Source organism: Rhinatrema bivittatum, chromosome 9 (genome assembly GCF_901001135.1).
Source record: "Rhinatrema bivittatum chromosome 9, aRhiBiv1.1, whole genome shotgun sequence".
Lineage (NCBI taxonomy): Eukaryota > Metazoa > Chordata > Amphibia > Gymnophiona > Rhinatrematidae > Rhinatrema > Rhinatrema bivittatum.
In genome coordinates, this window is record NC_042623.1 from 246,651 (window position 1) to 272,980 (window position 26,330).

At 42.9% G+C, this 26,330-nt stretch overlaps 1 protein-coding gene across 1 annotated transcript in view; it reads left to right on the forward strand.

The window, feature by feature from the left end:
• LOC115098648 (guanine nucleotide-binding protein G(i) subunit alpha-1) overlaps positions 1 to 26,330 on the forward strand; it is a 235,577-nt gene that overhangs the window by 196,728 nt on the left and 12,519 nt on the right. Inside the window, exon 8 of the mRNA XM_029615409.1 lies at positions 14,184 to 14,337. Coding sequence (XP_029471269.1) covers positions 14,184 to 14,337 — 154 coding nt within the window. The remainder of the gene's footprint in view (positions 1 to 14,183; positions 14,338 to 26,330) is intronic.

The window sequence follows — 26,330 nt, forward strand, 5'->3', positions numbered from 1 at the left end:
TGTTCTTATAATTCATTTAAATGGTTTGTTTATTCTTATGAATCCATTTAAATAGCTCAACAAAGGCCTTTGTTTCACCAGCAATTGGACTTCATCAGGAGCACCAAATCTTAATGAATAATATATTCTCATATCCTGCGGCTGGATCATTCTGTTATAATAAATGCGGCTGTTAATGTAGAGGTCTTTTTTTTTTTTTTTTTTTTTTATAGACGTGCCATATTGAGGTCAATGAAACTAAAAAATAATTCCAGAAAACACAATCATTATACTCTTATCAGGAACTCTATAGAAACACTTAAATGGTGTTAAAACCCAATACATATTGGTGCCTGAAAGTGTAATAATTCCAAACCTTAAAAGTCATTCTTGGAGGTGGTTTCAAAGCAAACCACCCGACTTGGCATGCTGCTTCATTTCAAACCACACAATCTTTAAAGTGCATAGTACCGCTGTTAAAGAAAATAAATATACTGAGTAAATCTCCTTGCTAAATACTTTAAATTGTTTTTTATATGTGTATCTTCTATGAATTCCTCAATAATTGTGCCTGACATAAGGTGAGCTACTGTTTTGGTTTCTGTATCTTTGAAGCACTATAAATAATTACTTGTACCAGAATTAAGTTGGTCCGGTCTTATTGTGTTCCTGAGCTGTTCCTGAGGCTGCAGCAAGCCCGAAAATGTAATATCCCCTCAAAAAAATTATCAAGTACCCTACCTTTAGCAATGGTGGGAAAATTCCTTCCTAAAACAAGGATTCTTCAAGTGATTCTTCAGAAGAGGAGCTTCCCCCAGAATCAATATGAGGTAGGAATAAAATTGTACGATTAATGTTCCTAATAATGCACTAGATCAGTGGTTCTCAACCTTTTTTTGGCCGGGACACACTTGACAGATGGTTCCCACATGCGCAACACACTGAACATGTGACCATCATGGGGCTAAATGTAAACATGCACTCTGCATCCATAGGAATCCCCTCAACCCCCAGCAATGAGTGCAGAGCAGATATAGGGCATTATCCCAGGACAAGCAGGATGATAGTTCTCACATATGGGTGACATCATCAGATGCAGCCCTGACACGGAAAACGTCTGTCAAAAGTTTCTAGAAACTTTTGGCTGGCACACTGAGCATGCCCAGCATGCTATGATATTCTCAGCCACAGGGGTCTCCCTTCAGTCTTTTTTTCCGCTTTGCTGTAAGCATAGCGTACTGGGAACTCTGAGATTTTCCCTCACGGAAAAGATTTTTTTCAGTCACAAAAATTTGTCATCGGGTCTCCCTTCGACATAGTAATCGGTGAGTACTTTTTTGAGTCAATTTTCGGTCGATTCTTGTCACCTTCACTCGGTATCCGCAGGTCATCGACTGTTATTTGGCCTAAATTTTCTAGCATGGCCTCCGGATTCAAAAAGTGCCCAGACTGTAACCGAACTATGTCGATTACCGACACGCACACTGTTTGTGTTTGTGCCTGGGATCAGGCCATGATGTCTGGGCTTGTACAACTTGCGCCCAGATGATACCGAAGGGCAGGCGTGCCCAGTTGGACAAAATGGAGGAGCTGTTTAAGAAACTTACTCCATCGTCGACATCATCTCCAAGGAAAGTATCACCATCTGTTGAAAAACATCGAGGAAAAAAGAGGACCGATGACCGTCCGTCACCGACCCCATCAGGATCCTCCATAGCGTCGTCTTCAACATCTAAAGAACATAGAGAAAAAAGACGCCATCAACACTGTTCCGTCACCGATCCATCGGAGGGAACGCCACCCGCATCAGCATCGAAGGACATGGAGCCGATGCCATTGCAGAAAAACTAAATGAATTCTTTGCTTCCGTGTTTACTAATGAGGATGTTGGGGAGATACCAGTTCCGGAGATGGTTTTCAGGGGTGATGAGTCAGACGAACGGAATGAAATCACTGTGAACCTGGAAGATGTAGTAGGCCAGATTGACAAACTAAAGAGTAGCAAATCACCTGGACCGGATGGTATGCATACTAGGGTACTGAAGGAACTCAAAAATGAAATTTCTGATCTATTAGTTCAAATTTGTAACCTATCATTAAAATCATCCATTGTACCTGAAGACTGGAGGGTGGCCAATGTAACCCCAATATTTAAAAAAGGCTCCAGGGGTGATCCAGGTAATTATAGACCAGTGAGCCTAACTTCAGTTCCGGGAAAAATAGTGGAAACTATTCTCAAGATCAAATCGTAGAGCATATAGAAAGACATGATTTAATGGAACACAGTCAACACTGATTTACCCATGGGAAGTCTTGCCTAACAAATCTGCTTCATTTTTTTGAAGGGGTTAATAAACATGTGGATAAAGGTGAACTGGTAGATATATTGTATTTGGATTTTCAGAAGACAGGAAACAGAGAGTAGGATTAAATGGTCAATTTTCTCAGTGGGAAAGGGTAAACAGTGGAGTGCCTCAGGGATCTGTACTTGGACCGGTGCTTTTCAATATATATATAAATGATCTGGAAAGGAATACGACGAGTGAGGTTATCAAATTTGCGGATGATACAAAATTATACGTCGACCTGCCTCGGACACCTGGGAAAATGCAGGCACCGATACTTCATCGGACGAAGTCCTATCTGATCCCTCGCCTCCGGAGGAAAGAAGACGATCCCCCCAGAGGATCTCTTTCTACTTTTGTTAAAGAGATGGCTGATACTATCCCTTTCCAGTTAAAGACGGAGGAAGATACCAGACAAAAAACACTAGAAGTTTTACAATTTGTGGATCCACCAAAAGAAGTTCTTGCAATACCGGTGCATGAGATGCTTGCGGACCTCCAACATAGGTTATGGGAACACCCTTGTACCATACCACCTGTCAATAAACGGACTGATGCCACCTATTTGGTACTGCACATTCCAGGGTTTCAGAAGCCTCAGCTCCCCCACCAATCTGTGATGGTGGAATCGGCCTAAAAGAAATCTATCTGACTCACTTCCACAACAGGCTTAGAAGCTGGAAAGCATGAGGTACATGCAGCATATGACAGCTTCGAAACATCATCCAGGATGGCTGCAACAGGCATCAGTGCTCGCAGATGGGCCTGGTTGAAGGCCTCAGATCTTCGGTCAGAGATACAAGAAAAACTCGCAGACCTCCCTTGTACAGGAGATAATCTCTTTGGAGACAAGGTACGTGAAGCTGTATCACAGCTCAAGGAGCACTCAGAAACTCTGCGTCAGCTTTTCTCTGTTCCAGCAGAACCCCAATTTTCTGCATGCAGACTTCCCAGGAAAGATTCAAAAAAGCCATATTACAGACCACAGAGATACTACCCCCCAGCACCCTGTGGTAGGTCATCAAGACCTGTGCAAAGAGCCCAAGCCCGACAGCCAAGAGCTCCTAGAGCCAAGCCTCCACCCCAGACAGGTCTGGCCTCGGGGTTTTGAAATCTCGCCAGAGAACAGAAGCCTGTCCACCAATCAGACCCCAACTCTATCTGTAGGTAGTCGAATAGCCTTTTTTCATCAAAATTGGTTGCACATCACCATCGACCAATGGGTACTCTCAATCATATCTCAAGGTTACCATCTGGACTTTATAACTTTACCAAACAATGCTCCACCCAGATCATTCTGGACAATTCAAAATCATTCCACGCTTCTACAAAAAGAATTATCCACCCTTCTGAGAGCCAGGGCCGTGGAACCAGTTCCCCGACCTCAGCAGGGCAGAGGATTCTACTCCCGATATTTCCTCATTCCAAAGAAAACAGGCCTAGATCCCATATTAGACCTCCGAAAACTCAACAAATTCCTGCGTAAAGAAAAATTCAGAATGGTATCCTTAGGCACCTTGCTCCTCTACTTCAAATGGGAGATTGGCTCTTTTCTCTGCATCTTCAAGACGCTTATGCTCATATTCCAATATTTATTTATTTATTTAAAAATTTTTCTATACTGTTGCTAAGTTAAATACCATCGCAAACGTTTACATGTAGGCACATATTTAATGTAGGTAAAAGTGTACTATAAAAATCCTAAATAAATAAATAAATAAATAAATTATAACAGGTGCCGTCAAAGGTTCGGTTACAATATATCATTAGACATAGTCATTTAGCGAGGTAGTTCATGACCAATTGTACCAAGGTACATACACAGGTAAATTTATTACACATAGTATTATAGTTATGCTTATTGTGGTGTAGAGTTCATAGACTAATCTACTATAAAGTCCTAAGTACTGTGCGTCGGTGCCTTTCTGTCTTTTCCTGAATAATTTCTCTCTATTCTCTCGTCTCATTGTAAAATGCTTGTTTAAACAATCATGTTTTTTAAACTTTTCTTGACTGCCTTGAGATCACTTTGTAGTCTGATCTCTTGAGGCATTGTGTTCCAAATTATGGGTCCTGCTAGTGATAGGGCTCTTTCTCTCACTTGGGTCAGTCTTGCTGTTTTAACTGATGGAATGGTTAGGAGTGCTTTATTTGCTGATCGGAGGTTCCTATGTGGAGTGTGAACCCATAATGCTGTGGCATTAACCAATCTGATTTCTCATCATAAATTAGTTTGTGAATGATACATAGGGTTTTGTATTTAATTCTGTGTTCAACTGGTAGCCAATGTAACTCTGCTAGGGTTTCAGTTATATGGTCCCTCCTTCTTTTTCTGGTTAGTATTCTAGCTGCTGTGTTCTGAAGTATTTGCAGTGTTCTTAATGTCGTATTAGGTAGTCCTAGCATAAGGGCATTGCAGTAGTCCGTGCTGGAGAAAATTAGTGCCTGTAGTATTGTTCGGAAGTCACTTTGAGTTAGTAGTGGTTTAAGTTTTCTGAGTACCATGAGCTTTGCATAACCTTCCTTTACTTTTAGTGATATGTGTTGTTTCAGATTGATTTCAGGGTCTATAATTATTCCCAGGTTACGTACTTTTCCAGTTAGTTCAATTTTCTGGTTGCCTTTGAGTATTATTGAGGTTTGATTGATTTCAGAATTTTTTCGTTCTAAGTGTAGAAATTCTGTTTTATCAATATTAATTACAAGTTCCATTTGTGTCAGTAGTTGTTTTATAATGCTTAGGTACATGTTGGCTAGGTTTAATGTTTTCTCTAAAGTGTCCTCTATGGGTAGAATTAGTTGGATGTCGTCAGCGTAAATGTAGTGTATAATTCCTAGTCCTGTAGTGTATAATGTAGTGTATAATTCCTAGTCCCTCCTCTTCGCAAGTATCTACGCTTTCTGGTGAGACGTCAGCATTTCCAGTACTGAGTTTCTACCATTTGGGTTTCCCTTAGGACCTCAAGTGTTCACAAAGTGCCTGGCGGTGGCAGCGGCCCAGTTACACAAGGAAAGTGTACACGTTTTTCCCTATCTGGACGACTGGCTCATCAGAAGCCAGTCAAGACAAGGAGCTCTCAACTCTCTCAAGCTCACAATCAATCTACTCCATTCGTTGGGATTCCTAATCAACTCCCAGAAATCCCATTTCATACCATCTCGCCTATTGCAATTCATCGGAGCAGAATTAAATATCATAACGTCAAGAGCTTTCCTTCCAAAAGACCGTGCAGACACACTCTCCTCATTAGCGAAATCTCTAGGCACAAGGACACATGCGACAGCCCATCAGTTGCTAACTCTGCTCGGCCACATGGCCTCCACAGTTCATGTCACTCCTATAGCCAGATTAGCCAGGATGATCAATCAATGGACGATGAGGGCACAGTGGATACAAGCCATTCAATCACGGTCATCTCCAATTCAAATAACTCAACAACTCCGTTCCTTTCTCCTCTGGTGGGCGAACACGGACAACTTGCTTACAGGCCTACCTTTCCAACTGCCAATTCTGCAAGTAACTTTGGCTACCAATGCGTCCACCTTAGGGTGGGAAACGCACATAGGAAATCTCCAAACTCAAGGTACTTGGACGAAACTCGAAGCAACATTTCAAATCAATTTCCTAGAGCTTCGAGCTATACGTTATGCGCTACATGCATTCAAGGACTGCCTTTCCCACAAGACTGTTCTGATACAGATAGACAACACAGTAGCCATGTGGTTCCTGAACAAGCAAGGAGGTACAGGCTCGTATCTCCTTTGTCAAGAAGCAGCACAAATTTGGGACTGGGCCCTGACACATTCAATGTTTCTCCGGGCCACTTATCTAGCAGGCATACACAGCGTCCTTGCAGACTGCCTCAGTTGTCAGTTCCAACCTCACAAGTGGGCCCTGGATCCCTTAGTAGTGACCAGGATATTTCAACGTTGGGGTCAACCAACAGTGGACCTCTTTACATATGAGCTGAATCGCAAAATAGACAAATTCTGCTCCCTGTACCATCAGACCAACAAGTTTGCCAGGGACGCCTTTGCTCGCTCCTGGAATTCAGGCCTTCTATATGCGTATCCCCCAATACTGCTACTAACCAAGACTCTAGTGAAGCTACAACAGGACAAGGGGTCCATGATACTCATAGCCCCGTATTGGCCTCGACAAGTATGGTTTCCCATACTTCTCGATCAGAGAACCAATTTGCCTGGGCACAGCACCCACTCTCATAACTCAGGATCAGGGCCGGTTGTGCCATCCCAACCTTCAATCCCTATCTCTAACGGCATGGATGTTGAAAGCTTGATCTTGCAACCACTCAATCTTTCAACTAATGTCTCTCAAGTGCTTGTAGCTTCATGTAAATCTTCCACACGAAAAAACTATCGTTCTAAGTGGAAAAGATTCACCATGTGATGTGCACAGAAAAGTACTGACCCTTTTTTCCTGCCCCACTTCATCTTTATTAGACTATCTATGGCACCTTTCAGACTCAGGTCTCCAGACCTCATCAGTAAGAGTACATCTCAGTGCAATCTCAGCATACCATAATACAATAGGGGATGCACCAATATCAGTACAACCCCTTGTTAGTAAGTTTATGAGAGTTTTAATTCACTTTAAACCCCCTATACGGCCACCAGTCACAGATTGGGACCTTAATGTGGTACTGACAAGGCTCATGCATTCTCCTTTAGAACCCATGGTTTCCTGCAATATTACATTTCTTACATGGAAATCTATATTCCTGATAGCCATTGCATCTGCTAGACGGGTTAGTGAGTTACAAGCACTTGTCACATACTCACCCTATACAAAATTTTTACATGATCGAGTGGTATTCCGTACACCCCCAAAATGCCTTCCCAAGGTAGTTACGGAATTCCACTTGAATCAATCCATAGTCTTACCCACATTCTTCCCAAAACCTCACTCTCACCAAGGTGAAACTGTTTTGCACACCTTGGACTGTAAATGTGCACTTGCATATTACTTAGATCGCACTGCAGCCCATAGGAAGTCCACCCAACTCTTTGCTTCTTTTGATCCAAACAAACCGAGTAAAGCAGTGGGTAAGCAAACTCTCTCTAGCTGGCTTGCAGATTGTATAGAATTCTGCTATGAAAAACCAGGCCTTCCTCTCCAGGGGCGAGTAAAGGCGCACTCAGTAAGAGCAATGTCAACCTCAGTAGCACACTATGGTTCAGTGCCAATAGCTGACATATGTAAAGCTGCGAGTAAATCCAGTAACACACTGGAGCACTGCTTGCACTCTAAATCAATAATATCCACACAAGTGCAAGAAAAGAGTGAGATCCTGGTATACTTTCAAACTTTGAACATATGCGATTTTATTTCGGCAACTCCTTAGTTCAGATACAGTCCTTAATACTATGCCCCCAACACGGTTCCGTGTTTCCCCACCTGGCTGCTTCGGGGGGGAATCAATTTTAATAGTAGTCTGCAAGAGCACAAAAATATATAGAAACCAGGAACATTATTAGAACCGTATAGACTATGGCCGTGAGAATGCACTATTATATTACACCATATTCAGGAAAAATAATAGAAACGTACCTGTATCAATCTGTCAAATTTTTCAATAGGAGCGCATCTACGTCGGCTAGTTGAAAGGTTTATGAACGCTACTTTTGGGCGCGAAAATCACTTCAATTGTTAACCTGCTCTGTTGTCCAATGAACGTCGGTTAACGTGCCGACGTCATTGACCAAAAATGGAGCTTACAAAGGAATTCCCCGCTGACGTCGTGGCCGGACTATCTCACTCTATGTTGCAGAGGATGTTATGACACCCGAAATACTACCCGCAGTATATTTACCATTAAAATCGAGATTAAAGAAAATGATACCATTCTACCTCGCTATTAAGGACGTTTGGAGCTACTGTATTGAGACGAAAGATCCATCTTTGTTCTTGTCGCAGGAGGAACTGGGAAAAATCCCCCCCTCGCTGGTGGGGAAACAACTTCTAGCACAAAAAAATATAGATCAGCTATGGAATGAGATTTATCCAGCCAGTGCATGACTAGCGGGGCATTCTCCTTCTTAGTGTGAATGCTCGATCTATGTTCGATAATACGTGTTTTGATACTTCGTTGAGTCTTACCCACGTACAGTAATTTACAGGGGCAAGTGATGACGTACACTACTCCACTAGAATCACAGTCTGAGGTTCCACTTAAGATATGTTTGCTGTGTGTAGGGATGTTTGAATTGAGTAATGCTGGAGGTATGCGCGCAGACAGAGCAGTGACCACATGGCCTATGCCATCCTTCATATACTGTTCTACTAGGATTAGTACCTGAGTGTACTAATATATCCTTCAGATTTCTGCCTCTTCGGTAAGTAAATCTTAATTCAGCATTGAAAAACTTATTTAAGGATAACGCTGTCCAATGTTTCCGTATCATCCCTGAAATCATTTTGCTTTGTGTAGAAAAGGGTAAAATACAGTTTACTGCTGGTTCTTGGTGACTGGATTGTGGAAGGAATAATAAATCTCTGTGTGCATAAAGAGCCCGTTTAAAAGCTTTCTTCAATAACTTAAAAGGATAGCCTCTTTCTTGAAAGCGTGTCATCATATGTTGAGCTTGAATAATGTATTCCGATCTAGAGGAACACAATCGCCTGAGTCTGAGAAATTGGCCAGTAGGTATGTTACTTTTCAAATGATGTGGATGAAAACTATCAAAAGCTAAGAGCGTATTTCTATCCGTAGATTTACGGAATAAGGTGGTACTAAAGCCCCCCTCCTGATATGTGAGAGTGATATCCAAAAAATCAACAGAGTCAAAACTCTACTGGAGAGCCTCGGGTGGGTGGTCAACCCAAACAAGAACTGCCTGCAGCCTTCCCAATCTCTAGAATACTTGGGAGTCCGGTTCGACACCAAACAAGACAAAGGTCATCCTGACACCGACAAGGAGATCAAAACTGATGACCCAGTTACGAACCCTGTTGAGCAAACTTCGCCCCACAGCATGGGATTACTTACAAGTTCTTGGCCTCATGGCATCCACACTGGAAGTAGTCCCATTGGTATGAGCTCACATGAGACCCCTACAGCACTCTCTACTATAACGATGGAATCCACTGTCCCAGAACTACACCGTACGGCTTCAGCTCCCGGACAGAGTTCGGGCCCAACTACGATGGTGGCTACAAGAAGCCCACCTGAGCCAGGGAACGAGACTATCCTCCCCAACCTGGATATCCTACTCACCACGGATGCCAGCCTACAAGGATGGGAAGTACACTGCCAGGAGCTAACTGCCCAAGGGCAATGGAAAAAAGAAGTCTGGATGGAATATCAATCGCCTAGAAGCCCGGGCAGTCAGACTAGCCTGCCTAAGGTTCGGTCACAGACTCCGAGGCAAAGCGGTCAGAGTAATGTCGGACAACGCCACAACTGTGGCCTACATCAACTGTCAGGGAGGAACCAGAAGCCAACAGGTGTCTCTAGAAATAGACCCCCTAATGTCATGGGCGGAAGTGAATCTTCAAGAGATCTCGGCCGTCCACATTGCCGGCAAAGACAATGTCGCAGCGGACTACCTCAGCAGAGAAAGTCTAGATCCAGGAGAATGGAAATTGTCAACCACAGCATTCCAATTGATAGTAAACCGTTGGGGAACATCAACCATGGACCTCCTGGCAAACCGGCCCAGGTACCCAGTTTCTTCAGCCGCAGGCGGGAACCCCAGTCCCAGGGAATCGATGCCCTGGTACAGACCTGGGCAACAATGCAGGTTAGACGCCAATTATAGTCCAAGTGTAAGCTTTATTTGGATGGAGACATGAATTCATACAAATGCCCGACTCAGGCCGAGTTTCGCCTGCCTCAGGGGCTAGAAACAATAAATACATTATATCAATAAAAATAAAAACATTTAAAACAAATTAAAACATGTACAAACTTTAAATGTAAAAGGTACCACTGATAAAAAAAAAAAAAATGCAGATAAAAAATGCACAAATGAAAGCCACAGATAAAAAACATAAATGTAATTTAAAAAGTGGGTCAGGGTAAAATGAAAATATAGTGTCAAAACCATGTTTGTACCTGTGTGAAGTAAGTCTCTTTGTATGTATCAAAAAACTGTCTTGGAATAAATACACCAAATACATTAATGTTCTGGTGGTCTGGTGGTAGTGAATGACTAGATGATTTATCCTGCACTTTATCCGGTTCATGGCCCTGAATTGAACGGCATAGTTTTTACTCTTTGGTTTTTTTTTGTGTATTTGTTCAGTTCGTATTATTCAACAATTACACATTGACATTGAATTGTACAGATATCTATAATACCTGGCACTGTACATTATACACACGATGTTCCTGACTTAATTATGAGCCTTTTTTTAGTATTATTATTGGACAAATTGTATACATAATAGATCTTAGTTTCTTACTAATTTTGGCCTTTTTATCACTGTATGTTATTTTTAGAGTCACTATTTCTTTGTTTATTGATTCACAGACCACCAGAACATTAATGTATTTGGTGTATTTATTCCAAGACAGTTCTTTGATACATACAAAGAGACTTACTTCACACAGGTACAAACATGGTTTTGACACTATATTTTCATTTTACCCTGACCCACTTTTTAAATTACATTTATGTTTTTTATCTGTGGTTTTCATTTGTGCATTGTTTATCTGTGTTTTTTATCAGTGGTACCTTTTGCATTTAAAGTTTGTACATGTTTTAAATGTTTTTAATTCATTTATGTATGTCCTACTGTGTTTTTATTTTTATTGATATTATGTATTTATTGTTTCTAGCCCCTGAGGCAGCCCCAGTTGGGGTGAAACTCGGCCTGAGTCGGGCATTTGTATGAATTCATGTCTCCATCCAAATAAAGCTTACACTTGGACTTTAATTGGCGTCTAACCTTCATTGTTGCCCAAACGGCTTTTTTAGATAGCCTTCCCTCTTGCTTTATCAGTCTGGTACAGACCTGGCCACAGGAAACTCTGTTATACGCCTTCCCGCCGTGGCCCCTATTGGGCGCGATCATCCACAAAATAGAACACCACTGGGGGCCAGTACTTCTAGTGGTCCCGGACTGGCCAAGAAAACCGTGGTACGCAGACATGCGAAGACTGCTGGCAGGGAACCCCCTGCCGCAACCTCCACACAGAGACCTGCTCCAACAGGGACCGATCCTCCACGAGGATCCAGCTCGATTCTCTCTTACGGTCTGGCCATTGAGAGGGCTCGCCTAAGGAGGAGAGGATACTCGGGGGCAGTAATTGACACCCTACTCCGAGCACGCAAGTTCTCCACATCCCTAACATACATAAGGATTTGGAGAGTATTCAAATCCTGGTGCGAGGACCACAACATCATACCACACTCAGTCAAAATTCCTGTGATTTTGGAATTCCTACAGAACGGGCTACAGAAGGGATTGTCCCTCACCTCCATCAAGGTAGAGGTGGCTGCCTTGTCATGCTACAGAACAGAGAGCGGCAGCATAGCCTCTCACCCGGATGTCTCCTGCTTCCTGAAAGGAGTCAAGCACATCCGACCACCCCTAAAGTGGCCGGTGCCTCTTTGGAACATTAACCTGGTCCTAGACTTCCTAGCAGGAACCTCCTTCAGACCTCTCCACAGCCTGTCTCTTCAACTATTAACATTGAAGACAGCCTTCCTGCTGGCAGTCTGTTCAGCCCGTCGTATATCTGAGCTACAAGCACTGTCCTGTCGAGAGACGTTCCTCAGACTCATCCAGTTACGCACAGTTCCATCGTTCCTCCCCAAAGTGGTGTCTCACTTCCATCTCAACCAAACCATCTTGCTACCATCGCCAGATGAGCATAAGAATTCGGAAGAGGCTCGAAGTCTACGCCATCTCAACGTCTGCAGACTCCTAGTCTGACACCTGGAAAGGTCGGAAGCCGTACGAAAGACGGACCATCTATTCGTCCTTCACAGCGGGAAGAAGCAGGGGGAAGCGGCCTCGCGAGCAACCATAGCCTGCTGGATCAAAGAAGTCATCAAGGCGGCCTACGTGGAAGCAGGCAAGCCATCGCCTTTACAAGTCAAGATCCATTCTACTAGAGCCCAGGCAGTGTCCTGGGCGGAAACCAAGATGCTGTCACCCGCCAAGGTCTGCAGGGCGGCGACATGGTCCTCCATCCACACCTTCTCCAGGTTTTACCGCCTGGATGTTCAGGCTCGGGAGGACACAGCATTTGCAAGGGCAGTGCTAAGTGGGTCATGGGCAGCCTCCCACCCGGTTCGGGAGTAGCTTTTATATATCCCATTGGTCCTGAATCCATCTGCTACACGCTAGGAAATGGAGAAATTACTTACCTGATAATTTTGTTTTCCTTAGTGTAGACAGATGGACTCAGCATCCCACCCACGGCTGCCGTTACTCATGTAGTTCTTGGGGACATCCCCGGGAGCGAGTGATTCAAGGGTAAGCCATGCTTTCCTTCATCTAGGATACCCATCCTACCGGGTGTCGACGTTTCTCGGTTGAGGGCACTGGCGGTCTCCAGTTATAGCCAATTCAACCAGTTCAAATTAATCAAGTTAACCAAGTTATAAAGTTAATCAGGTTATTCAAATTATTCAGTCATACATATATCCACAATGCTTTTCGTGGCGAATACTGAAGAGCTGCACTTCCTGCAGGGGTATATATACTAGGGCTGATGTCAGATTGAAATCTGATCTGTCTCCAACTGCTATCAGGAGTACACTATACCCATTGGTCCTGAGTCCATCTTTCTACACTAAGGAAAACAAAATTATCAGGTAAGTAATTTCTCCATTTTCTCATGCAATTTCAACTTTTATTACTATAACAGCAAAACATCAGAATAGGCTGCCTGCCTTTGTAGTGTACTCATAAGAAAATAAGAACATGCCATACTGGGTCAGACCAAGAGTCCATCAAGCCCAGCATCCTGTTTCCAACAGTGGCCAATCCAGTCCATAAGAACCTGGCAAATACCCCAAAACTAAGTCTATTCCATGTTATTGTTACTAGTAATAGCAGTGGCTGTCAACTTAATAGCAGGTAGTGGACTTCTCTTCCAAGAACTTATCCAATCCTTTTTTAAACACAGCTCTACTAACTGCACTAACCATATCCTTAGAGGGTGAGGAGCTTCTATTCCTGGAGATGTGAGGTTTCCTGATCCCAACTGCACTCTGCCCCTTAACCTCCCCAGCAGGGTCCAGCCCATAGAGCTCTTCCTGCCCAGCAGGGTCCTGCCCAGGGCTGTCATCCCTCTATGGGATTTAAGGTGGACCAGGTATCCAGCCAGGTCCTGGTTAAGGAGGGGTCGTAAGGCTGCTACTTGGTCATTTGTGCATATTTTCATTTATGTCCCATTACTGCGTGGATAGCATGTCCTGAGGAGACGACAACTTTGAGCACATTCCACCTGGCGGGGCTGGGTTGCCTTTAAGTGTGTCCATAGTGCAGTCCTCAGCTTGGGACTCCCCATACATAATGGCTAATTCATACCTGATTGTTGATGGGGAAAGCAAATGTACTTACATGTAAACAGGGTTCTCTGTAGAAAGTTGGATGAATTAACCATTTTAAATATCTGCCCACCTCCCTGGAGAGTCAACCTTTAAGATAAAACTATGGAGGAGACTGAGCTGTTCATGCGGCTGCATGCACATGCTCAGTAAAGTTTTTACTGAGCTCTGAGAACTGGGTCCATGTCAGTGCCATTGGATGATGTTGCCTACATGTAATGGCTCATTCATCCTGCTGTCAGTGGAGAACCCTGTTTACAGGTAAGCAAAATTGCTTTAATATTTAACTGCTATTTATACAACTTTAACAATTTTTTCTTTCAATTTCAGAATCGGATGCATGAAAGTATGAAATTGTTTGACAGCATCTGCAACAATAAATGGTTTACAGACACATCTATTATTCTTTTCCTAAACAAAAAAGATCTTTTTGAAGAGAAAATCAAAAGGAGTCCTCTTACAATTTGCTACCCAGAATATGCAGGTATTTTGCTAGTATTTGTTTTGTTTTGCTAGTATTTGTTTTGAGGAAGATTGCCTTTTTCTAATCTAAAGCTTAATGTGATTGGGCCACATGTCTAATTTGAGTTGAATCCAAAGAGAAGACATTATGTAAACAATTTTACTGGAAAAAAGTTATCTGCTATTTTATACTTTGATAAAGATAAGAGATCAAATTTTATTTTTATTTAAAAGTCATACCTATGTCCCTGGCTGTTATATCCACTGGCATACAAAGAATACAAAAGAAATGTGATTATCCATCTATTCCCAGGAATGGAGATGGCAAATTTTGACATTTATTCATTCATTCATTCATCCATCCATTTATATATTTTAATTCATTCATTCATTTATCCTGTTCTCCTAAGATTGCTCAGAGTAGATTATAGAGAAACATAGTCCATAGGTAACAGAAGTAGAAGCAGAAGACATAAAATCAAGCAATATATTGATGAACAAAAATAGCAATAATTAAAAAGCTTTTTAAACATCTGAAAAACATAAGGTTAATTGACAAGAGCATAGTTTGCAGTAACTTATTCCACCAGTTGGGAAGCGCATAAGAAAACACAGATTTCATGCCATAGCTGAATTAAAGGCTTTTGGTGATGGAATCATGAGATATTTACCCTCTTGTGACTATAAAGAATGAGGTAGGATAGATGGGACCCATATCATGCTGAACCTTCAATGCCAAGATTAAAGCTTTAACTATGCTGAGCAACCGGTAACTAATGAGGTGTGGTTAGAATGGGTGAAACATTCTGTGAATTGTAGCTGGCCAAGTATCTATTTGTAGTGTTTTTGAATTTGCTGTAAATGTCCTGTACTTTTTGTTGGCAAATCAGGTACAGAACCTTACAGTAATAAACGCGCAACAACACAATGGTATGCAATATTTAAGCAAAATCTGCGGGAGTTAAACATGGTTGAATAACTCAACTGTCACAAATTAAAAAAATCAAAACAAAACAAAAAAAACATAATAAGAGGGATTTGTGGATTTAATTGTCTAAAATATTTTATATTCTTCCCCTTCCAAGTCATTGGAATCAAAGTTGGGCATCAGTTATGACCCACATCATAATATATGAGCAGGGCACTATATATTGTTCTTTCTTCACCCACCTTTTGAGGATTTTATGTTCACATTCTTTTGAGCTTAGTATCTTTTATACTGATCTAACCTCCCAAGTGACCCATTATGGTAAGCAATTTTTTTTTTTAGCTTTTTAAATAATCTTTGTTAAAGGCTCCAGATAGGAGTCGGGAGAGTATAAGAACATGCCATACTGGGTCAGACCAAGGGTCCATCATGTCCAGCATCTTGTTTCCAACAGTGGCCAATCCAGACCATAAGAACCTGGCAAGTACCCAAAAACTGTCTATCCCATGCTACTGATGCTAATAATAGCAGTGGCTATTTTCTAAGTCAACTTAATTAATAGCAGGTAATGGACTTCTCCTCCAAGAACTTATCCAAACATTTTTTTAAACCCAGCTACGCTAACTGAGCTAACCACATCCCTTGGCAACAAATCCCAGAGTTTGTGTGTTGACTGAGAACTTTCTCCAAATAGTTTTAAATGTGCTAACTTCATGGAGTGCTCCTAGTCCTTCTATTATCTGAAAGAGTAAATAACCGATTCACTTTTACCCATTCTAGACCTCTTATGATTTTAAACACCTCTATCATATCCCCCCTCAGCCGTCTCTTCTCCAAGCTGAACAGCCCTAACCTCTTTAGTCTTTCTTCATAGGGGAGCTGTTCCATCCCCTTTATCATTTTGGTTGCCCTTCTCTGTACCTTCTCCATCTTTTTTGAGATGCGGTGACCAGAATTGTACACAGCATTCAAGGTGCGGTCTCACCATGGAGCGATACAGAAGCATTATGACATTTTCCGTTTTATTCACCATTCCCTTCTAATAATTCCCAACATTCTGTTTACTTTTTTGACTGCCGCAGCACACTGAACAGATGATTTCAATGTATTATCCACTGACGCCTAGATCTCTTTCTTGGGTTGTAGCACCTAATATGGAACCCAACATTGTGTAACTATAGCAAGGGTTATTTTTCCCTATATGCATCACCTTGCACTTATCCACATTAAATTTCATCTGCCATTTGGATGCCCAGTTTTCCAGTCTCACAAGGTCATCTTGCAATTTATCACACTCCGCTTGTGATTTAACTACTCTGAATAATTTTGTATCATCTGCAAATTTGATTACCTCACTTGTCGTATTCCTTTCCAGATCATTTATAAATATATTGAAAAGCACAGGTCCCAGTACAGATCCCTGACGCAATCCACTGCCCACTCCCCTCCATTGAGAAAATAGTCCATTTAATCCTATTCTGTTTCCTGTGTTTTTTTTTTTTAATCTTTTATTTATATGCTTTTAAATTCAGTTAACAAGCATTAACTTGACAAGAAATGATACATAGGTAATTCACATGAAAATATTTAACAAGAATAATAAATCAAATTCCCTCTAATATCGTGTCAGACCACAATTAAGAGGATTCCAATGAAATTCTGAAAGAAATTATTAACTATCAAACTCAAGAATAGACCGTCAAGCTAGTGATATTCATTTCTGTGGCCGGTACAGGCTATTCAGAACTTGTTCTAACAGTTGAAGGGTCTGAATTTACTTTGTTATTTACAAAGGAATTTAGTTGTATGGGATCAAAAGCACGTATTTTACTCCAGCATGCTTCACAACACATTTGCACGGAAAGTACAGCCAAAAGGAAGCGCCCAAGCCTGTTACAGCTGGACGCATCATAAGAAAACGCTTTCTTTTCGCCTGCGTTGTTTTGGCAACATCTGGGAACACAGAAATGTTTTTCCCAAAGAATAATACATTTCTTTGCTTCTTTTAGGAAAAAGTTTTGTGTTTTAACCAGTTTGTAATCCACGAAAGGACATAGCCACCTATCTCCTGACTTTTTACTTTTCCTAGAAGCTTCTCATAAGGAACTTTGTCAAATGCCTTCTGATAATCCAAATATACTAAATCTATCAGTTCACCTTTACGTGTTTATTAACCCCTACAAAAAAGTGAAGCAGATTTGTGAGGCAAGACTTGTATTAGGTAAAACCATGCTGATTTTGTTCCATTAAACCATGTCTTTCTATATGTTCTGTGATTTTATTTATTTATTTTATTTAAAAACTTTTCTATACCGTCGCTAAGTTATATACCATCGCAACGGTTTACAAATAGGCACGTAGACTAAGGTAAGTAAATGTAGGATATCGTACATTCTAACAGGTGCCAATAAAGCTCGGTTACAATTTCATAAATAAAATCATTATTTGAGTAATGTTGGTCAAGTCCAGGTATATTATTGAGTTACTATCGCTTTGAAATATTACTTCTTAAATGTAGGATTGAGTAAATTCATTCTCATCTGCATTACCCTTTATTTTATTTATTTATTTATTTTATTTTATATACCGGCAACCGTTTGCTTTCATTCTCTACTTTCATTCTCTACTTTCATTCTCTACCCTCCACACTCTTTAGTGAAGGCTTTTTTAAAGAGCCATGTTTTTAGATTTTTCTTAAAAGTTTTGAGATTATTCTGTAATCTGAGTTCGGGGGGCATCGTGTTCCATAGTATGGGTCCAGCCAATGATAAAGCCCTTTCTCTCACTTGGGTTAATTTTGCTGACTTTACTGAAGGGATTGTTAGTAGTGCTCTGTTTGCTGAGCGGAGGTTTCTTTGTGGAACGTGTACTCGTAAGGCCGTGTTTAGCAAGTCTGCTTCTTTATCATATATTAGTTTGAGTATGGTGCATAAGGCTTTGTATTTTATCCTGTATTTGATGGGTAACCAATGTAAGTCTGCTAGAGTTTCAGTTATATGGTCCCTCCTCTTTTTTCCTGTTAGTATTCTGGCTGCAGTATTTTGAAGTATCTGGAGTGGTCTGATATTTTGATATTTAGAACACTTTCCACTATTTTTCCCAGAACTGAAGTCAGGCTAACTGGTCTGTAGCTTTCCAGATCGCCCCTGGAGCCCTTTTTATATATTGGGGTTACATTAGCCACCCTCCAGTCTTCAGGTACAATGGATGATTTTAATGATAGGTTACAAATTTTTACTAATAGATCAGAAATTATGTTTGATTTCCTTCAGAACCCTGGGATGCATATCATCCGGTCTAGGTGATTTGCTACTCTTTAGTTTGTCAATCTGGCCTACTACTTCATCCAGATTCACAGTGATTTGGTTAAGTTAATCTGACTCATCACCCTTAAAAAAAAAAAAAAAAACCATCTCCGAAACCGGTATCTCCCTAACATCCTCATTAATAAAAACACAGAAGCAGACTAAAAGAAATTGGCTTATGTGACACCACACTCAAATGGTTTGCCTCATATCTCTCCCACAGGTCCTACTCAGTAAAAATAGAATCATCTCAATCCAAACAATTCCCCCTACCACAAGGCGTACCCCAAGGATCATCCTTCTCCTTCACATTGCTCAACATCTACATGCTCCCCCTCTGCAACCTTCTTTCCAAAAAAGGGCTTACATTTTACATATACGCAGATGATGTACAGATTCTGCTCCCCCTCAAATCTTCCCTCGAAAGCACGCTAAAAACCTGGGACACCCACCTGTCGGACATAACTCCTCACTCAGCTCTCACTCTCCCTCAACCACAAAAAAAACTGAAATCCTTCACATCTCCAACACCCCAACCACCATCTCAAACATCAAAGCCCAACAACCCTCCCGAACCATCAACTAGCCCTTACAGCAAGAAACCTCGGAGTCACTCTTGATACAGAAATCAACCTCAAAAAGCACATCAACACCATCATTAAAGACGGATTCTTCAAGCTTCAGATCCTCAAAAGACTCAAACCGCTGCTCTTCCCACACGACTACAGAACCGTCCTCCAGACCAAACCATTCTCAAAACTTGACTACTGTAACTCCCTTCTGCTCGGCCTCCCCGCAGCTACAATCAGACCCCTGCAGCTACTACAAAATGCAGCAGCCAGATCCCTCGCAAGCCAAAAGAAATCGGACCACATCACTCCCATCCTCAAGGACCTCCACTGGCTACCCATCGCCTTTCGGACACAACATAAAGTTCTATCCCTCATTCACAAGTCACTCCACACCGACAAATTGGACTGGTTAAGCACACCCCTACGATACCACACACTGCAACGAACCCTCCGATCCTCTAACACTGCTCTTCTCCACATCCCCACCCCAAAAGAAGCACATCTAACCATGACAAGGGAACGCGCACTCTCCATAGCCGGACCTTCCCTCTGGAACAGCCTTCCAGCACAACTAAGATCTGAACCCTCAACACAGCTCTTCAAAAACACCTAAAAACCTGGCTTTTCCAGCTAGCCTTCCCCTAATTATCATACCCCCAACACCCTACCACTCTTCCTTGTTAGCCCTGCCCCTGTTTTCATTTTGTCCGACCCCCCTGTCCCTGGTCGCATGCTGCTCAATTTCACCACGTGTCATTTTAAGACTAACTAATCCCTTTAAGTTGCGTTAAGAGTTTGCGTATCAACGTTCATTCTTTTTATATTCCCGTATTGTATCTTGTTGCTAAACGTCAAGTTCATTTCATTGCATTGTTAAAGATATGTTTCACTGTAAGAAATAAGTACCCCTCCCGCTTATTTCCTTTCTGTTATCTGTAAACTGATGTGATATCATTGATCTAATGTCTGTATATAAAAATGTATAAATAAACAGATTCATTTAGTCTTTCTGCAATACCCTTATCTTCCCTAAGAGCCCCTTTAATACTCCTGGGGGAATTTTGCGCTACTGCGGAATGCAGAATTTGCACAGAATTCCCCCTTCCTGTAGATTTCCTCTTTCACCTCACAGATTTCTTCCCTCGTCGTCCTTCCCACAGATTTTCAGTCGCCTCGCCGATTTCCTCCCTCCAAAACCGGAAGCGCACGTACTGTGGCCATCGCGAGGGTGGGGGCATCTCAGCACGGCAGAAAATAGTGGAGGAGACCCTGGCATGCCACGAACGGCGCGCCGGGCCTTCATCTTCGCCGTAGCATGCCGGTGAAGGAGAATGTGTGTGAGAGAGGGGAGGGTGACAGAGAGCATGGTTGGTGGGGGGGGGGGGGAGGGTGTGAGAGAGAGAGAGGGAGTGGGGAAGTTGAGAGAAAGCAGGAGGGTGTGAGAGAGCATGGGAGGTAAGAGAGGGTGGGTGGGGGGATGCTTGAATGTGGGTTTCAGAGAGAAGGAGACTATATGAGGGGAAAGGAATGCCGGTGAGAGAGAATGTGTGTGTGAGAGAGGAAAGGGGGTGTGGGGGAGGGTGGTAAGAGGGGGAGTGGGGGGGATGCTTGTAGGTTTCAAAGAGGGAGCCTGTGTGAGGGGAGGGTGACAGCGCAGGAGGGTGAGAGAGCATGGGAGGTAAAAGAGGGGGCTGGGGGATGCTTGAGTGGGTTTCAGAGAAAGGGAGCCTATATGAGGAGATTGTGAAGGAGTGTGTATGTGTGGGGGAGATTGGGAGCTCATGTGTATGAAAAAGGGATTGTGTGTATGTGAGGGTGCTAGCCTGTGTGAAGGGATTGTGTATGTGAGGGAGCCTGTATGAGGGTGTGTATATGTGTACTAGAGAGAGGGAACGTGTGTGTGTGTGTGTGAGAGAGAGGGAGGGACAGAGGGAGCCTGTGTGAGGGACAGTACTGAGAACAGGGTTAAAGTCTGGGACTGGCAATAGAATGGAAAGGGTTGAGCCTAGAGGTGAAGGGGAGAGATATTGGCAGGTGGAGGAGTTGGGGCCTGAGAAGGCAAACTGGCCAGGGGAGTAGGGAGAGCGAGTGGAAGGGACACTCATACAGTACATTTCTAGGGAAATTCTGCTCAAAATATTTAAAATTCTGCATCTCTAATAACGTTTTTCTGTATTAATTTAAAATGTAGTTAGTTAAAGGCTGTCATGTAAACTGTGTTATTTTGACCAATATAAAGTTTGCAGAATTTTCTGTTTTTGTGCGCAGAATTCCCCCAGGAGTGTTTAACTCCTTGGTCATCTAATGGTCTCACAGGTTTCTTGCTTCGGATAGATTTTAAAAAGATTTTATTATGAGTTTTTGCCTTTATGGCTAACTTTGTTTCAAATTCTCTCTTAGCCTACCTTATCACTGTTTTACACTTAACGTGACAATTCTTATGCTTTTTCCTTTTTTTTTTTTTCAAAATAATTTTTATTGGGAGGAAACATGTTCTTATTGGGAGGAAACATGTTCTTATGTTCTTAGGCAGTGAGTCCCGCACTCAGCAGGTACATCCAATATACTGAACATCCAATACAACATAAGTTGTTTAAACAAACTAACAGCAACAGAGACCACCCTCATGTCTCCAGCCCATCAGGTTTTTCTATTTTCTCCCCATACCAGTTCCCCTCATACCACGAACATTTACACCTCACTCTGCCTCATGCATACCACACACCATTCACACTACCACACACTACCCTTCCCTTCCCTCCCCCTACTGAGACACTGGGTTGCACCATTCAGGCTTATAGCCATCTGCCCGCAGCCCTTCCTGAACAGCTGTCTGCATCAGAAGAACACAAGCCTGCCAGCAGGCCTGGTACAGTTTGTCCGGCTTCTGCTTGCCCAGTACAAAGTCCAAACGTTCCAGTTGGGAAAACGAGGCTATTCGCTGAAACCAGGCCAGCACTGATGGGAACCCATCCGGGGCCGCCCAGTCGGAGAGGATCGTACGACGCGCCAAAAGGGCGGCCACTCTGCTAAATCTGTCTTTGGAGTGGCAGATGACAGGAGAACAGGCCTGTAGGCTAGACAGAAGAAATTGCCCAGTGGCCGGCACTGGGGCGGCGGTACACTGCAGAAAAACATCTGCTACTGAACCCCTAAAACTGCTTAGGGTCCGGCACTGAAAAAGACTGTGTATGAGCTTGCCCTCAGCAGTCCTGCACTTTATGCAGAGAGGGGAGCCCGAGCACCCCATCTGGAAGCAACGGACGTCAGTACAATAAATGCAGTGCAGGATTTTAAACTGAACTTCCCGGAGACCAATGCCTGGGACTTGTCTGTGTACCGCTGTAAAGCACTGTTCCAGGTATTGTGGAGTGATGGGCATAGCAAGCTCCATAGTCCATTTGGTCGCCAGATGATCTAGCTTGGCTCTCTTTGCACAAGGTCCGACCGAGCTTGAGCCAGCCGGAGATAGTATTGGTAAGAAGGGCCATGTTGAACACCTTGGTAGCGAATGCTGACTCCGCCAGCCGGACTCCTGGTGTCCACTGAAAAGAGGTTAAGTAATGTCTTGCTTGCAAGTAAGCAAAAAAATGTTTGTTAGGTAACTGATAAGTAGCAGCCAAGGTAGCATAAACTAGCAGTACACACGTATAGTGATCATAACAATGACAAGCATACCTCACTCCCCTGCAGGCCCAAACCTGGAATAGGACTCTGCAATTCCTTCCCGGCACAAATCCCACATTTCGCAAGAATGGCATCAGCATCGAGGTGAGGCCTGCCAGACCTCCCTGCAAGTGTAACCAGCGCCAGGCTCGAAGGCAGGGATTTAACAACACCCTGGGGAAGGCTAATACCTTCCGCGCGCTCTCGTTTGTCTGGAAAAGGCTCAAAGGGGACCAGGGGCAGTCATACAGGATATTAAACCCGGTTCACATTAGCGAAAAGTGTCAGTGAGCCACTCCCCCACGAAGCGCAACTGGCAAGCAGCATTATACAGTCGGAAATCTGGCAGGCCATATCCCACCCGTTTCTTAGGACACGCCATCGTTACGTAACTGAGGCGTGCCCTCCTCCCCTTCCATAAAAATTTCTGAAGCATGGTGCACAGCCTTCTGAGGGCCCCCCCGCCTTCAACCAGCAATGGGTCATATGCAAAACGTAGATGAATTTGGGGCAATTACCATTTTAATCAATGCACATCGCTCAAACAGGGACAGCGGCAGCGCACTCCAAGCTTCCAATTTGGCCTGTACTTTGTCTAAAATGGAGCGCACATTGAAGTCATATAGACCTGCCAGATTCCGAAGCACCCATATTCCCAGGTATTTTAATTTGGTGGCCCACCTGAGAGGAAAATGGCCGTCCCACGTATGTTGCAACCAAGGCTCCAAAGCCAGTGCTTCCGACTTAGCAAAGTTGATTTTTAGGCCCGCCACCCGTTGAAATTGGTCAAATAGATTGATTATAGGTATGCTGGAGCGGGGACGACCCATAAAAAGCAGAAGGTCATCGACGAACATTGTTAACTTAAGGGGATGATTGTCAACACAAATACCCCACAGCTGGCTATATCCCTGCAGGCGGATAGCTAAGGGTTCAAGAGCTATGATAAAGAGCAATGGGGAGAGAGGGCAGCCCTGATGGACTGCACAATGCAAATCATACGAGGGCGTCGGGGCTCCATTCACTAGTACACTAGCGCTAGGGTTACTGTACAGCAGCTCAAGCTGCTGCAGAAACGCCCCCGAAATTCCATACCGTCTCGGCGCCCAGAATAGGTATTCCCATGACAATGAATCGAACGCCTTTTCCGTGTCTAGACTGAGGATCGCCACCTCCTCCCCAGGTGAGTAGCTGAGAGCCGCGATTAAGCACTGTACGTTTCGTACCCCCTGATGCCCCTGAACAAACACTGTTTGGTCCCCATGGATGAGAGAAGGGAGTAGGCCACTTAGTCGTGTGGCCAAGAGCTTAATGTCAGCATTAATGAGAGAAATTGGCTGGTACGATCCTACTTCTAGTGGGTCCTTGCCTGGCTTCGGGAAGACCGAGTGGTTTAAAGCTGCAGACAGCGAACCAAGATCTAGCATTTCGTGTTAGAAGGTCCGAAGGGGTGATAACAGGGAAAATTTCAGAATTTTATAGAATTCGGAGCGCAGACCGTCCTGCCCTGCGGCCTTCTCCAATTTAAGTTTCTGTATGGCCGTATGTACCTCTTGTTCACTAATACAGGCATTAAGGGCCAGTAATTGCTACGGGGATATGCATGGCCATGGAGTGTGCCAGAATAGGGCCTCCGTGATTGCCTGGTCTTGAGACTTCTGTGCGTATAATTGTTGATGATATTCGAAAAATCGGGCAGAAATATCCCCTTGGGCAGTGCGGTGGTTCCCTTGTCAATCTTGAAGACCAACAATTGCCCTTCCATGGTCCCGAGGCACGGTTCCTGTACTTGTACAGCTGACAGTGATAGTACCTAAGGGATTTAGATGCCCTTTGGTGGAGAAGGTTGTTTGTTTATTTATTTATTTAAATGATTTTATATACCAAATTCATCCATCCCAACTTGCCTACCGGTACCTTGGTCTGACCACCGAATCATCTCTGCTGTGATTGAGATCAAGGAACACCCTCCACAAATAAAACACTCAACTTCCATATCCGTCAGGAAACCTTGCACAGGAGACGAGCTCAGTGCATACCTAACAACGGAATTAGTGCACCGGAATTAGTGCATCAGACGCCAACTCTGCCACCTCATCATGGATCAACCTCACTCACAAGGTAGCAGATCAAGCATGCCCCATGACGACAAAATCTCTAAATCCAGACAAAGACAACAGGAAACCCTGGTTCACACCTGAGCTGAAATCGCGCAAACAGGAGCTGAGAAGTAAGGAAAACAAATGGCGGAAAAGCCCATCGACGACAACCCTCCTCAACTACAAATCATGTCTAAATTCATATAGAATAGACATCAACAAAACCAAGAAAGAATTCTTCGCCAGAAAGATACACCACTTCATTTTCGACTCAAGAGCTCTATTCTCTTATGTTTCAGCCCTCACGAAACCAACCATGCCCATCATACCAGATGAACAAGCCTCAAATAAAGCTAACGAACTAGCAGTCTTCTTTGACAAGAAAATCGCCACACTGGTCGCCCCCCTCAAGGGAACATCGACGCTTCCGAATTACTCAATCACCTCCAGCTCTCAATCAGCGCACACAACCACCCAACAACTTAACACAACCCCAACAGTTCTGGATACCTTCGAGCCAACATCCACTCTAGAAATAGAGAACATCCTAAAGAAGATAAAACCATCGTCTCATCCATTATTTATTTTATTTATATTTTTAATTCTTATATACCGAAGTTCTTGTAGGGACTACAAATCACTCCGGTTTACATAAAACAATGAACTGCCCAACAGAGAGCGGAGCTTTACATAGAACAGTAGAACATATGGAACAATATAACTAGATGACAATTTAACATAGTGATAAATAAATATTATAGTTTAACTGGTAATACTAGATGACAATTTAACTAGATGACAATTTAACATAGTGATAAAATAAATTATAGTTTAACTGGTAATACATAAAAATTATATTATTTAATATAAGCAGTATAACTATTTAATGTAGAATAAAGGCGTATTAACAGTGCCAAATATATATATAGAAATGAATTTTTTGAACTCAAAGATAGTTGTTCAGTTGCAGAGTCTTAAAAAAGGACTTAGTGTGGTGTCCATGATTAGGAGATACCTAATATATAGGATGTCTGTCCGTCAGAGTAGAATTAAGCGTCTGGGAAGGCTTGTTTGAAAAGAAAGGTCTTAAGTCTTTTTTTGAATTCTTGGTGACTAGTTTCTAATCTTAGATCTGGGGGAAGTGTGTTCCACTGGTGGGGGCCTGCTGAAGAAATCGCTCGTTTGCTCAATGAAGATTTTATTTGCGGAGCATGCAGTGTTCCTCTGTATGCGCTTCTGATTGGTCTGGAAGACGTGTGCGGTTGGAGTTGAGAGGTTAATGTGATGGGAGCTAGTTTGTTTGTCGCTTTGTGGATGATAGTGAGTACCTTATAGAGTATCCTTTGTTTAATGGGAAGCCAATGTAGATTACGAAGGATTGGGGTGATATGATCTTTTTTGTTAGTGCTTGTTAGTATTCTAGCCGCTGAATTCTGAACCATCTG